This window comes from Oncorhynchus gorbuscha, linkage group LG04 (assembly GCF_021184085.1).
Source record: "Oncorhynchus gorbuscha isolate QuinsamMale2020 ecotype Even-year linkage group LG04, OgorEven_v1.0, whole genome shotgun sequence".
In the NCBI taxonomy this organism is placed as follows: Eukaryota; Metazoa; Chordata; class Actinopteri; order Salmoniformes; family Salmonidae; genus Oncorhynchus; species Oncorhynchus gorbuscha.
The window spans coordinates 57,842,717-57,857,864 of NC_060176.1; the positions used below are offsets into that span (position 1 = coordinate 57,842,717).

Genomic DNA, 15,148 nt, shown 5'->3' on the forward strand with positions numbered 1-15,148 from the left:
GATAAATTATTTTATAGAATAGCATGTCATATCACTTAATCCGGCATAGCCAAAGACACGACACTGGCTTAAATGTAACATCCTCTAAACATATGCTAAAAGAGTATACTAAAAGTACCTAAAAGAAAGATGTGCGATTGAGAGTCAACAGTGAAAAGATCTGAATGATCTTCTACATTTTGTCCAGTCTCTCTGCTGTTAGGCTTTCCGCATGTGTAAGACTTGTTTAAGTCTGTTTCTTTTTGTCATTTGAGAAACTTCAGCATCGCATAATGTTGCCTCTGTTATTCGTTACAACCCCAAATTCTTCATTTGGGAAAATGTGGGGTAAAACAGGAAGTGTCATTTGAAGCGTCTCACCCACACATATCTGCAGTTATCTATCTGGCTGTACAACTGCCTCATTACACTAGCTGGCACGGCATCCTCCAGATGTAAAAAATCAACAAAACAAAACACTTTTGTAAATCATCTCTAAATCAATGTTTTTATGTTTTATTGTATTAGCACATTAGTTCTTCATTCAGAACAAGTACTATAACGGTTGAGAATGTCCTACATTTTTCAGACAACTTACTGTATAATCAAATAATTACAGTAATGCATCTTTAATTAGTACTTCCAAACAAATAATTAGATGAATGTACATTTGTATGGCTTTAGTTAAGTTAGTGACATTGTTGTTGAATGTGCCATCTTGGTCTTAAAGGAAAAATGCATGTTGTTTTCCATTGAGGTGTGAGAAATAACTTTGTGATAAGGGTAACTTTGTGTGAGAGAACCAAACCCCTAACATACTAAGCCTTTCTTTTCTCAGGCTGGGGCTTTACACTGACTATACAGGATGTACAGTAGAGCATTTTCCCACAGTAATCGTTAGTTGTGCGTGGTTTCTCATAGCGTGCTTTCTCATTTCTGTTTTGTATGATCATACATACACACAATTTGAAGTATGTACAATACTGCCAACCATTATTGGTTGAAGAGAATGGATCTTTCACAATGAACTCTACAAGCTGATGTTGAAATACTATACAAACTGCCTCCTCTTAAACACAGTTAGATCTTGTTCTTCATAACTAAGAAATACTTGTAGGAGAGATTGTGATGGAAACATTGTATTTGAGAATTCATTCATCATTTGCACACACTACATATAGATTTTTTATATTGTGTTATTGACTGTACGTTTGTTTATGTGTAACTCTGTGTTGTTGTTTGTGTCGCACTGCTTCGCTTTATCTTGGCCAGGTCGCAGTTGTAAATGACAACTTGTTCTCAACTGGCCTACCTGGTTATATAAAGGTGAAATAAATAAAAAATGTATTTCAGAGTAGCCTACATAATGCAGATGTTGTTACAAGAAAGGTCTCGATATAACGATTGTATAAACAGAAAAAAGTACATTTCAAAAGAAAATGTCAAATATTTGTATTGTCATTATGCTTTCTTAATTCCTTCCATAGTTGTATTGTGAATATGATGTTGAATAATGCCTGATAAACTTGACATTTTACACTAATGGATTCTTATTGTCTATCTTCTTGGAAATGGGATAGTGCTTGCTTTAGAAACAAAGGAATGGGCCTTTCATGCTTACAAGGGATCAGACGCCAAATGCTTTACTAAACATTTCCTGAAGTAGCAAGGTCATGTGTCAAGTATTCCTTGATGCTTAATATTGTTACTAAACATTCTCTTCAATAGCAAGGTCATGTCTCAAGTATTTGTTGATGTTTAATAGTGCTGCATAAGTTCAAACAATAAATATAGTGAGAAGTTTGGATAGGGGATGCTAGGAGATATACTGCAAGAGGTTAACAGCTAGTTTGATTAGCTTTAACGTTTGCATTTAGTTGTTATGAGAGCATGCTAAGATTGTATGGAAAGCACTTGTTTCAGATATTGCTACACAAATTCCCTTCAAGTCCTCTAGATGGCATTCATGTCTCCCTATGGGGGTCAGCTCCCACTAAGCCCAAGCAAAGCTCTTCTGTGTCCTGGCACCCAAATGGTGGAACGAGAGTTCCCGGCCCTCTTCCAAAAACTTTGGAGACCCTACCTCTTCACAGAGTATCGTAAAGGCCTAGTGCAGTCAAAATTCTGTTTTCAATACTGAAAAAAATACAAATGTAACATGTAAAGTTTTGGTCCCATGTTTCATGAGCTGAAATAAAAGATCCCAGAAATGTTTACATCCCTATTAGTGAGCATTTCTCCTTTACCAAGGTAATCCATCCACCTGACAGGTGTGGAATATCAAGAAGCATATTAAACAGCAGGATCATCACACAGGTGCACCTTGTGCTGGGGACAATAAATGGCCACTCTAAAATGTGCATGTTTTGTCACACAACATGATGCCACAGATGTTCTCAAGTTTTAAGGGAGCGTGCAATTGGCATGCTGACTGCAGGGATGTCCACATGAGCTGTTGCCAGATAATTTAATGTTAATTTCTCAACCATAAGCTGCCTCCAAGGTCATTTTAGAGAATTTGGCAGTACGTCCAACTGGCCTTACAACTGCAGACCATGTGTAACCACGCCAGCCCAGGCCAGCCCTGTCTGGAACCATCTCAGGGAAGCTCATCTGTTTTACCTTGTGACGTTATTTAAAAAAATGTTGATCCTTTATTTAACTAGGCAAGTCAGTTAAGAACAAATTCTTATTTACAATGACAGCTTACTCCAGCCAAACCTGGACAACACTGGGCCAATTGTGCTCTGTCCTGTGTGTCTCCCAATCACAGCCGGATGTGATAGTCCCTGGTTCGAATCCAAGCTGTGAGGTGACACCTCTTGCATTGAGATGCAGTGCCTTAGACCGCTGCACCACTCGGGGGCTCAAGCATAAGGGCAGGCGTAAGCTACAGACAACGAACACAATTGCATTTTATCGATGGCATTTGAATGCACAGAGACACCGTGACGAGATCCTGAGGCGCATTGTCTTGCCATTCATCCGCCGCCGTCACCTCATGTTTCAGCATGATGAGGCACGGTCCCATGTCGCAAGGATCTGTACACAATTCCTGAAAGCTGAAATTGTCCCAGTTGGCCTGTATACTCACCATACATGTCACACATTAAGCATGTTTGTGATGTTCTGGATCGACGTGTATGACAGAGTTCCCGTTCCCGCCAATATCCAGCAACTTTCGCACAGCCATTGAAGATGAGTGGGACAACATCCCATAGATCACAATCAACAGCCTGATCAACTCTATGTGAAGGACATGTGTTGCGCTGCATGAGGAAAACGGTGGTCACACCCAGTGGCAATTTTAGCATGTAAATCTTGGTGGGGCAAACTCCCCTCAAATTGCGTGCCAGCAAAGCCACTACACAACACAACACTACACAATACATAAATTGAACTATAACGGCGACAAGTGGTGCCCACAAACTGTTTGGGCCTACATAAACATGTCCCAACAGCAGAGCTTTCTATCCAGCAAAATGTAGTGAATCCTTACCACCGCTATACCTGGCTATCAGCGGAGTCTTGTCTGGCAGCGTAATAATTAATTCAGCCTCGCTTACTACCTTTTTATAAAACATAGCTGATATGGCTCTCTGGCATATTACATATGCAGCAGCATATAAGACATTTTTGGACTCACCTTGTGCATGGTGGTCCTTCGTTGGCAAATTTTGTCATTAAAGAAAAAGATTTGAAGTTGGAAGAACGTTCAAAACATATTTTCCAAAGTCTGACTTCCCAGTGTCAATGCTTGCTGTTAGCTTCTGTCACCGATTCCTTCCAAACAACTCATTTTTCTATTTGCCATCTCCAACTGGTTGTGTAATGTTTATGTCCAATGGCCGATGAGCACCGATACCTTTTATCTATAATTTATCTTCATTATTTATTTTCATATGACAAGGATTAAAAAGGATTTGCCAGTAGATTGTCTACTTGATTTAGGATGATGACTGCTAGCTAAGATTTTGAAAGTAAAATGTTGACATGATCAGTCCAATCAAGACTACTGTAGATATAACGTGATTTGACGTCAATTTATTTGTGGCCAGTGACCTTGAGCCTTCTTGGTTGGGTACTTCTAATGTAACTCCATGGCAGCACCCAAAGGGCTCACATTCTTGATGTCTACTCTTACTAAAGGCGGGTGATGTAGTGTCCCCATGAGTGACAGAACACTGAGCCAATCACAGTGCAATGCTGAGCAAATCATGGTTTTCTGCTGGGCTGCCTCACCACAGAAAGCACTGAGCTATGCAGAGCAGACCTGCTTTGTGGGCCTCAGCCCCACCTGCCCTGAATGACAGGTCGCCACAGGTCACACCAGATACTGACTGGTTTTCTAATCCATGCCCTTACCTTTTTCTTAAGGTATCTGTGACCAACAGATGCATATCTGTATTCCCAGTCATGTGAAATCCATAGATTAGGGCCTAATGGCTTTATTTCAATTGACTGATTTCCTTATATGAACTGTAACTCAGTAAAATCTTTGAAATTGTTGCATGTTGCGTTTATATTTTTGTTCAGCGTATATATTGTACATCAAATCAAATGTATTTATATAGCTCTTCTTACATCAGCTGATATCTCAAAGTGCTGTACAGAAACCCAGCCTAAAATCCCAAACAGCAAGCAATGCAGGTGCAGAAGCACGGTGGCAAGGAAAAAACTCCCTTGAAAGGCCAAACCCTAGGGAGGAACCAGACTATGAGGGGTAGCCAGTCCTCTTCTGGCTGTGCCGGGTGGAGATTATAACAGAATGGCCAAGATGTTCAAATGTTCATAAATGACCAGCATGGTCAAATAATAATATAAAAATAAAAATACATGTTTATAACTGATAATTGATCACATGGTTAAAAAATGAATACAATTAATTGAAATATTGAATGTTATGCGTGCTCTGGCTATTACGGACTCAAATTAACGGAATTATTCGAACGATTCGTTATTTTGACTGAATGACCCGAAAATATCTAAGTCAGTAAAAAGAGCCGAACTTTCCATCACTATGCATGGGCCGGCATTTCGCGGTGACATCACCGTGCGGTAAATTTGCAAATAGTCCAATAAGATAGAGAATTCCAAACCTTTATGCAAATAACAGCTAGTTTTCAGTTGTACACTCTCCACTCAGACCACTCTCAAACAGTCCTAGTAAAAATTCTTGCTTGAGAAATACTTTTTTGCTCAAAATCAATTTTTGCCAATTTTATTGTAATTGCATGATTTTATATTGATATAAAAACTTTGGTGCAGAATAAAAGCAGATCAGAGCAACTCCTGATTCTAGTCAGTTCAAAGTTCACAGTTCAAAGTCTTCATTTCTGGAAAATGATTCAGAGCATCATATAATTTCATTTGTTAGACAAGATAGAACATGCAAATAAGCAACTGAAGAAAAAAAAGGAAGCCAGGGCCTATATTAGCCCTTCCTACCCCATTTCCCTCCCTCCTCTACCTCCCTCCCTCACTTTCTCCATTCCCTTGCCAAACAGGATCTGTAGGATCTTTGTGAATTATTTTCTCAGGAGACAGGAATGCTTGAACATAAGCCTGCTGGGACATGCTTCTGACATTCCCAAAATCTCCCAGAAAAAAGCCCCTATTGAGGACGAGTATTCACCTTTCTTTAGTTTTAAACCCAGGAGGAATAGGGATTCAAACCCCTCTAAATGCTGCCATGACTCAATCACCAAAAGGTATATAAACATCTCCCTTTCCGCAAAGAATCAAGTGCTGAATGCCATAATGCTTCCATCTTACGTGCACACTATAAAGGATGTACCCCAGACACCAGTGACTCACCACTGAAATTAAGCTGTCTGGAACGCTACCTTGAATGTCTACAGGAGTAGTATTCACATGAGAATCTGACTTCTTTACTGAGACGTGGAAGTGACACATAACCAACCTTTCTGACCTTTTTAAAAATATTTTGAATTATTGAATTTTACCCCTTTATCTCCCCAAATTCATGGTACCCAATTGTTATTAGCTACTATCTTGTCTCATCGCTACAACTCCGGTACGGGCTCGGGAGAGACGAAGGTTGAAAGTGAGGCGTCCTCCGATACACAACTCAACCAAGCCGCACTGCTTCTTACCACAGCGCGTATCCAACCCGGAAGCCAGCCGCACCAATGTGTCGGAGGAAACACCGAGCACCTGGCAACCTTGGTTAGCGTGTCCTGCGCCACTGGAGTCGCTGGTGCGCGATGAGACAAGGATATCCCTACCGGCCAAACCCTCCCTAACCCGGACGATGCTAGGCCACTTGTGCGTCGCCCCTCGGACCTTTCTGACCTTGTCTTCTTTATTGTAAGGTCATAAATCATACCATTATTTGTAATTGTAAGTCAGTGGTACTTGCATATTTTAAAAAAGTATGGACAACAATCACAGTCATAGGCTCCAGGGAATTTATATAATGCATTTTATCAGTGTTCAAAGCACTCCATATTTTTCAAAGTACATCATATAAAAATTGCACACTCAAAATGTTTTCGTAAATCACCAGGTTGCTTTTCATACAAGACTATTGTTAATTTAAGTTAAGTATATTTGATTTAATAAAGCCTCAACTTGTAATATCCAGTCACAAATAGGTTTTTCTTTTTGAGTTGTCCTTTTTAAGTTGATTTTATACAAAAACACTAAGTTACTGTATTGAACAGGTTTGGTAAACAAATTTGTACAGTAGATTAGCACAGTAGTTTAGTATGAGAAAATAGGATCTAGGATCGTTAAAAGCATACAGTATAAATACACAATCATAAAAGTTGTGGCATCTTCACCGCATGAAATATGACACATTTACTGAAATATAATGGCCATCTATTTCAGAGATAGATATGCTATTAAAAAGTCTGGGACAGAATTTAAGAGAAATAAAGACATCACATCACTGTAACATTTGCTTGTCCCATGATATTAGACCAATAAACCCCCTTTCCACAAACAGGGCATAGACTCATAGAGATGCTCTCAATGGTTCAACCATAGAGTAGGTAAGTATTCCTGCATTCCTGTTCTCTAGTCTACCCTTGCTCAATAACTGTTTCCTTTGTGCTTTCATTCGTTGAAAAGCATGGACCTGCTGTTGTATTACATAAAAAACTACTCAAAGTTAATTCTTTCTTCAGGAAAGGTCTCTGTAGTTTTATTTGACTGACCAGAAGCAGGAGGTGGGAGTAGTGGTACTTGGAGACTCTTTGGGAGCTTGGCTTGAGCTGTGGCTGTAGCTGGGGGAGTGAGTGACACTTGGGCTGCTGGATGGTGAGGATGTAGACGAGGAGCACGAGGAGGATTTAGATTTGATCTCAAGCCACTTCCCTCCCAAGGCTTTGGCAAAGTGATCATCCACAGAGACGCTGATGGAGAGCTGGCGGGAGCTGGCCCTTTGGTAGTCCATCCCCAGGCTTCTCTTGAAATGCTCCTCCACCACATGGTCATAGCTGTGCTTATATAGCACTGCAATGGAGAGAATACCAAACAAAGGTCAGAGGCATAATTCTTAACAAGTCTGCAATACAACAACAGCATTGTAGCACTACAGTTTTTATTGAGATAAAGGAGAATGATACTGACCTGTGGAGGAGTGGCTGCTGCTGCGGAACTCAGATCTGCAGGTGGGCTTTCTTGTAGAGGAGACACAGGTGATCACAGAAGGACGCATCTGAAAGAGGCAAAACAATTACATTTTAAAAAGTGTTTAAACATTATAAGATTCCGTACAGAACAATGTTACCGAAACCCTAATTCCCCCTCAGAACAATAGGATGAACATGTCAATGTAAACATAGCACATTAAGCCATCACTAACTTTTTATTGAAGGCTCAGTATGACTAGGATAGAACATTTATTTGGTGATAGGATGGGGCCTGAAAGCTGTTCACCCTCATCAGGTTGGCACAAACAGGTCAAAGAAAGAGATGTCTGTTTAGTCATGTTGAGGACATTCCTCCCACCATTGCTCACATTTTCTCCCCGAATCCGGCTGGATTGCATATCTTGGACAAGCAGAAGCCTGTAAAGGCTCTTGGGAATAGAATGTGCCTGAGCGTTTATAATCACTACAGAGATCGCAGAGATGCACTATATACTGTATACAAAAGTACGTGGACACACCTTCAAATGAGTGGATTAGACTATTTCAGCCACGCACGTAGCTGACAGGTGTATAAAATCGAACATATAGCCATGCAATCTCCATAGACATACATTGGCAATAGAATGGCCTTACTGATGAGCTCAGTGACTTTCAACGTGGCACCTTCATAGGATGCCACCTTTCCAACAAGTCAGTTAGTCTAATGTCTGCCCTGCTAGACAGCTGCCTTGGTCCACTGTAAGTGCTGTTATTGTGAAGTGGGAATGTCTAGGAGCAACAATGGCTCAGCCGTGAAATGGTAGGCCACACAAGCTCACAGAATGGGACTGCCAAGTGCTGAAGTGCGTACCATGTAAAAAATTATCTGCCCTCGGTTGCAACACTCACTACCGAGTTCCAAACTGCCTCTGGAAGCAACGTCAGCACAATAACTGTTCATCGGGAGCTTAATGAACTGGGTTTCCATGGCCGAGCAAGCCTAAGATCACCATCCTATGCGCAATGTCAAGCTTCGGCTGGAGTAGTGAAAAGGTTGCTGCTATTGGACTCTGGAGCAGTGGAAACATGTTCTCTAGAGTGATGAATCACGCTTCACCATCTGGCAGTCTGATAGACAAATCTGGGTTTGGAGGATGCCAAGAGAACACCACCTGCCAACGGTAAAGTTTGGTGGAGGAGGATGGTCTAGGGCTGTTTTTCATGGTTTGGGCTAGGACACTTAATTGCAGTGAAGGAAAATGTTTACGCTACAGCATACAATTACATTCTAGACGATTCTGTGCTTCCAACTTTGTGGCAACAGTTTGGGGAAGGCCCTTTCCTGTTTCAGCATGACAAGGCCCCCTTGCACAAAGCAGGGTCCATACAGAAATGGTTTGTTGAGATCGGTGTGGAAGAACTTGACTAGCCTGCACAGAGCCCTTACCTCAACACCATCAAACACCTTTGGGATGAATTGGAACGCCGACTGCAAGCCAGGCCTAATCGCCCAACCTTAATGCCCGACCTCACTAATGATCTTGTGCCTGAATGGAAGCAAGTCCCCGCAGCAATGTTCCAACATCTAGTGAAACACCTTCCCAGAAGAGTGGAGGCTGTTATAGAAGCAAAGGGGGGGGCCAACTCCATATTAATGCCCATGATTTTGGAATGAGATGTTCGACAGGTATCCACTTACTTTTGGTCATGTAGTGTACGTAGGCTCTGACTGCCTAGGGCTACACTGGGAGATTACTGAGGCACTCATGACTGAGACAAACCATCCTTCATGTTGTTAGCACCTGGACCCACTATTATAATTGTTCCTCTTGAAATTACCTGTATCTGATTGGTGGATGTAGTGCTTTTGGTTTTCTTCTCTGTCCTCTCAGGCTCTTTCCTTGGTTTCTTAATTAGGTCCAGTGGTTCATCCATAGGTGGTGTGGGATACACATGATGGGGAAGATGACCTGTGGGGCTGGGGGTTGGGCTCCAGGAGGATGTGGGGCTTGGGGTTGGGCTCCAGGAGGATGTGGGGCTCTGGGGAACACTAAACACAGCTGGCCTCTGAGCACTTCTCATGTTGCTTTTGCTCTGTGCTCTCTCTCGCCTGAAACACAAAATCACATGCTGAAACATGGAATCACATACTGGACATGGCGTTATGAAACCAATGGTTGTCAATTATGAAGTTATAGGGTTGGATTAAGGCATGTGCAGGTTTCACAAACCTTTCTTCCAATGTTAGGCCACGCTCAGAGCTGTGTTTGCGCTTGACTGGATGCACTGGTGGTACTCGAACTCTCTCATTTGTCATATGCCTGTATCTATCTTCACTTCTTAGGTTGGGCTGACCTACAAGAGGAAAGAGCAGGCACCCATAAAGCTAATGGTTACTATTTGAAATAATATACACTATACTTATTGGCAAAGATATTGGCACAGATAAGGATGGCTTACACCTAACTAACCAGTCATTAGGTGTGGCAATGAGTAAATAGGTGACGGGTTGTTTTGATCCGTGGAACTGTGACATAGGGTTCATCACCTGTATGAGTAGTTTGTGGCCGTGGGAAAGCTTTCATGCCACCGTTAATTGTAAACTCTGTTAAGCTGTGGAACTAGACATACCAGATTGGTGAGTGTTACAAATCTTCTTGATTCAATGTTAACTGTAAATGTTGTATTTCAACATACAGTGATGATGACACCTATCTTATTTACATATCTAAGAGAGTAAGATTAGTTTATATTCAAAATGTGGATTGAGCTGGACAAACTTAAGATAACTAATGTCTCACAACCATCATTACAATACACACATCACACAGAAGCATTCTCTTCATTGTGAGAAACTAACAGAAACATCAACAGGTGCCAACATCCTTTGTGTTATTTACATGACATTTGAGTCATTTAGCAGACACTCTTATCCAGATCGACTTATAGTTAGTGCATTCATCTTAAGATAGCTAGGTGGGACAACCACATATCACACTCATAGTAAGTACATTTTTCCTCAATAAAGTAGCTATCAGAGCTAGTAAGGGGGGAAATGCAGAGGAGGTGAGGAGCAGGTGCAAGGGGGTGCTGTGGGATTATTTAAGATACTATTTGAAGAGGAAGGGTCCAGATGTTTTCTAAAGATGGGCTGTCCTAGGTAGGTTGAGATGGAAGCTGGTTTCACCATTGGTTTGCCATGAGAGAGAAGAGCTTGGACTGGGCTGAGCAGGAGCTTCCCTCCCGTAGAGGTGGGAGGGCCAAGAGACCAGAGGTGGCCGAATGTGACGTTTACCAACGTCAGTACACTGGCATTTGTTCAAACCGAAAGGTTCTTGATGAAGAAAACTACATAGAGAGTTTAGAGAAGATCATCCAGAGGGACTTTTTCCCAGATGTGACCAAGTTACATGCACAGAAGGACTACCTCGAAGCTGAGGAAAATGGGGATCTTGGGAAGATGAGGGAAATATCTATTAAGTAACGCTGACACCAGTCCTCTTCACACCTCACATTATGTTGTTTCTTTAAAGCTAAATTCCTTGAACTATATTCAAATTGGCATTGTCAATATACCAAAAGAAATGCACCACATTAGCATGCAATGCTCCACTACCACATTGAGATACAATGCTGAATGATTAGGTCATGTTAGTACTGTACATGAATGGTCCCCTTAATCTCAAATACTCCTCCTATCCACAATCGTCAGTCCAATCCACATCTCAAACAGTCATGTCCCTCAACCCCAACCTATGACCTCCCATTCTGTCCCTCAGACAGCATAGTGTCATAGTGGATGCCCGTGGAGGGTGACTGGGAGAAAACCACACCTTGCCTGACTGACGTTATGATGCCTGAGGCATGGTTATTTGTTATTTGTATCAGTAGAGGAAACAAGAGGGCAGTACCTTCAGATCCTCTCCATCTGCCACAGTTATTCCCATCATCTGACATAAACCTATCTGAAGTAATGCTTGAGAGCAAGACATTTAGAAGCAAGTTGACATTTTACCAATGGAGGGACTAATTTATAGTTGCTAACTATACTTAAATGTTGTTATAGCCTTAAGTGGATATAGTGAGGCATTATTGTCACATTCGTCAACGTTATCTTAAACTCAACCCCCTCCCAAAAAAAGTAAAAAGTAAAAATATGTATTAGTTTCTTAAATGAGATTGTTAAACTTGCTGGATTACATATTGTTTTTATACAATTCAAACAGTTAGCTAAAATGTACTCAATGGCATTTACTCAGACTTAGTAAAAGTTATTTTATAATGACCCTAAACATTTGCATTTCTAATGCCTTTAGTTGAACTAGCTAAGCTAATTACGAAGTAATAATGATCTAATAACAACTGTGTCATCATACATGATAACAATGCATGTTGCAGCAATAAATACTACTATTTAAAGTAGCAGGGATCAGAGCAGCACAATTCTATTTTATGAAACAATAGTAGGCCTATAAGAAAATAAAGAAAATATATATTACCTTCCAAGATGTAGACTTTGAAGCCACTGCTCATCCGAGTTATGTATTGCAAGTTTGCAACAGCCATGTTTCCTTGTCTTTGTCTGTGAATAAAGCAAACTGCAGAGGACCACCTTGACTGTTCGAGCTAAAAGGACACAATGAGCCTAAATTCTGGTTGGAAATGGAAAGTCAACGAGATGCAGAGCTTGATCTCGGCCAGGTAACGTATCAGGAGGCTGCGCAGAGCTGCTGTGTCTTCCAGGAAACCCTATTGCTGCAATGTCATTGGTCGCTCTCAAGCCAATCACAACCTCATCGCTTTCAGATGTTTATGTTATTGTTGCAGGAAGAGTGGGTTCACAGGTAGATACTTCAAATAGGAAAAATTATATTAAACTGTTCACTGACTGTCCCTGCACCACCCAACCATACGTTTACCTCACTTTCAGGCATAAACAGGAATGTAACATAGATTACTTTACATTCAATTCAACGGAGACTCAAAACAAGAAAACACTGATAATGTCACAAAGCACTTTTTTTCCATGTTTTGTACCTCTCCCAGAATCCACTGGGAACTTCAGGTGTATCTGTTGTCTCCACTCTGGAAGTCAGCACCTGTCCTCTGCCCTTCCCTCACTCCTAATCTACAATCTCACCAAACTGCATTTCTTCGAGTGCTTAGCCCACCAGAGCTCCAGTCATTCCACTGACCTGCCCATACATGCACACAGCTGTACTGTGAGCCAGCCTAACCATTAATGAAAAGGCTATTGTTGATGGCCAGACAAAGGCCCCTAAATACTGGAAAAACTTCTGCACTGAGAAACAATCTTGTCTGAGCATGCTGAAGAGTCTGGATACACATGAGCATACTCTCAGCACACAAGTGACCACAACAACACTCAGGACCTGACACATTTACAGGCACTTATAAAATACATAAAAAATTACAACAATTAGAATGTGTGGTGACTGATATGCTTTTGAAGGACTAGAGGGACTTATCTATAGTTGCTGACTTTCTTAAAAATGTGGTTATAGCCTACTTATGTTCCTTTTGTAACATGATTAAAGGGTAAAATAAATTATTTAAATATCTTATCTGGTTTATGTTTTAAGCATGCCCTCTGGAGTTATTGATAGGCCTATATTCTGTTGTATATACATGTTGTGTAAATATATATATATATAAATAAAATAAAAAAATATAAAATATATATATATATATATATTTTTTTTCTTTTTTTTTTCTTGTGTGTGTGCGTGTGTGACCCAGCTCTGTGAAAGCCTCAACAAATATGGAGACTACTGTCAAAATAGGATAGGTGCCGCTTTGAAGCAAGTCAAGCTCAACAGGGACCCCTTGGGGCACACACTGGCATTTCTAACATTTTATTCTTTGAATTTAGTTGATTATGACTTATCTAAACTTCATGAATAGGGGAGAGTGGGGTAATTTGAGCCAAAATGGTAAGTTGAGCCAACGTCGTTTCTGGGAAACCATACACACAATTAATAATTTGACAAAATATTTAGGAAGAAGTTATAACTTCATGGAGTCTGTGAAGGAAGAAAAGTCAAATTAATTTATTTTCATGATGCTTGTATCTAAACCAAAGTCGATAATTTTAAGATTGTTCTAAACAATCAGTTGGGGTATTTATAAGCTTCAATATGAGGTCCTAAACCTAGCCTGAAAGTGCATCCCTATAGCTGTGTGGGCCAATATAGTCAAAATCTTTGCCTTGGGGTAAGTTGAGCCAATGGTTGAGCCAATGGAAAGTTTAGCAAATTGTGTATATGCAAGGAATTATTGCTGGGATATGCAGTAACAACAGGGCCTGGCCTTTTAAAAGTGTTTAAAAGGTGTTGAGCCTGTGTTAAAATATGCTTAAAATTATGAAAAACAAAACAGCGATTGTGATTGTATTGAATTGTGTTTGATAGACATGTTTAAAAAAGGAAGTGGTAATATTTAATTCAGCACATACATTTGTTGTCACGCCCTGATCTGTTTCACATGTCCTTGTGATTGTCTCCACCCCCTCAAAGTGTCGCTTATTTTCCCCTGTGTATTTATCCCTGTATTTCCTGTCTCTCTGTGCCAGTTTGTTTGTATGTTCAAGTCAACCAGCGTGTTTTTCCCCTGTGTATTTATCCCTGTATTTCCTGTCTCTCTGTGCCAGTTTGTTTGTATGTTCAAGTCAACCAGCGTGTTTTTCCCCTGTGTATTTATCCCTGCATTTCCTGTATCTCTGTGCCAGTTCGTCATGTATGTTCAAGTCAACCAGCGTGTTTTTCCCATGCACCTGCCTTTTCTCTTCTCTTTTTGCCAGTCCTCCCGGTTTTGATCCTTGCCTGTTCCTGGACTCTGTACCTGTCTGCCTGCCTTGACCTCCTGGACTCTGAACTGGTTTTGACCTTTTGCCTGTCCACGACCATTCTCTTGACTACACTTTTGGATTCTAATAAATATCAAAGATTCAAACCATCTGCCTCCCGTGTCTGCATCTGGGTCTCACCTTGTGCCCTTATTTTTGTAGGTGGGTAATTATTTCCTGGGATACATAACATCCTAAAACATATGTAGATATCTTTTTTAGAAAGAATATTATATTTTCCTTGACAGATTGATGCTGAATGTCCCCTACTGATGGTGCAGAGTAAAATTGGCATTCCTTCATGATCATGAGGAATTAATGGGTTTATCAACATTTGATAGGATAGGATGATATGATTGGATGAATTTTAACTGGACATATAAGGATCCTGCATGTTCAGAGTGTTTTTTTCTACTTCTTATGACTATTTCCTGCCATAATGTCAACCAATCAACATGCACAAGGTCTTATAATTTAGTGTGGATAATAGAAACAACATTATGAGTAGTTCACACTCAGGAAACATTTATTGGATTCTATGGGCTAGTACTTAGTAGACCAACGGTTCTCAATGGCCGTGTCTAGACTTTCATGCAGTTCATGCAGATTTAGTATTCTAATCATGAAGTTCTAATCATGGAATTCTGAACGCATCATGCATCTACACCTACATTTAAATGTGTCTACCATGTCCACAGTGTGT

General features: G+C 40.6%; 1 protein-coding gene across 1 annotated transcript; it reads right to left on the reverse strand.

Annotated features, from left to right (window-relative positions):
* Positions 1 to 6,281: 6,281 nt before the first annotated feature.
* Positions 6,282 to 12,367, reverse strand: LOC124033334 (transcription cofactor vestigial-like protein 4). Its single transcript, XM_046345328.1, has 5 exons — positions 12,080 to 12,367; positions 9,812 to 9,935; positions 9,420 to 9,690; positions 7,579 to 7,666; positions 6,282 to 7,461 (listed from the first exon to the last, which is right to left on the reverse strand). The coding sequence occupies exons 1-5, from the start codon at positions 12,144 to 12,146 to the stop codon at positions 7,151 to 7,153; spliced, it is 861 nt and encodes a 286-aa protein (XP_046201284.1). The 5' UTR covers positions 12,147 to 12,367; the 3' UTR covers positions 6,282 to 7,150.
* Between the last annotated feature and the right edge of the window lie 2,781 nt (positions 12,368 to 15,148).

Bases quoted from the DNA above. Each gene is read 5' to 3' on its own strand.
- LOC124033334 (XM_046345328.1), bottom strand. From the start codon at position 12,146: ATGGCTGTTGCAAACTTGCAATACATAACTCGGATGAGCAGTGGCTTC. The intron at 7,667-9,419 runs GTAATTTCAAGA...TGCCTCTTTCAG, and splicing joins CATCCACCAATCAGATACAG to ATGCGTCCTTCTGTGATCAC. The intron at 7,462-7,578 runs GTCAGTATCATT...TCTCCATTGCAG, and splicing joins CAGCAGCCACTCCTCCACAG to TGCTATATAAGCACAGCTAT.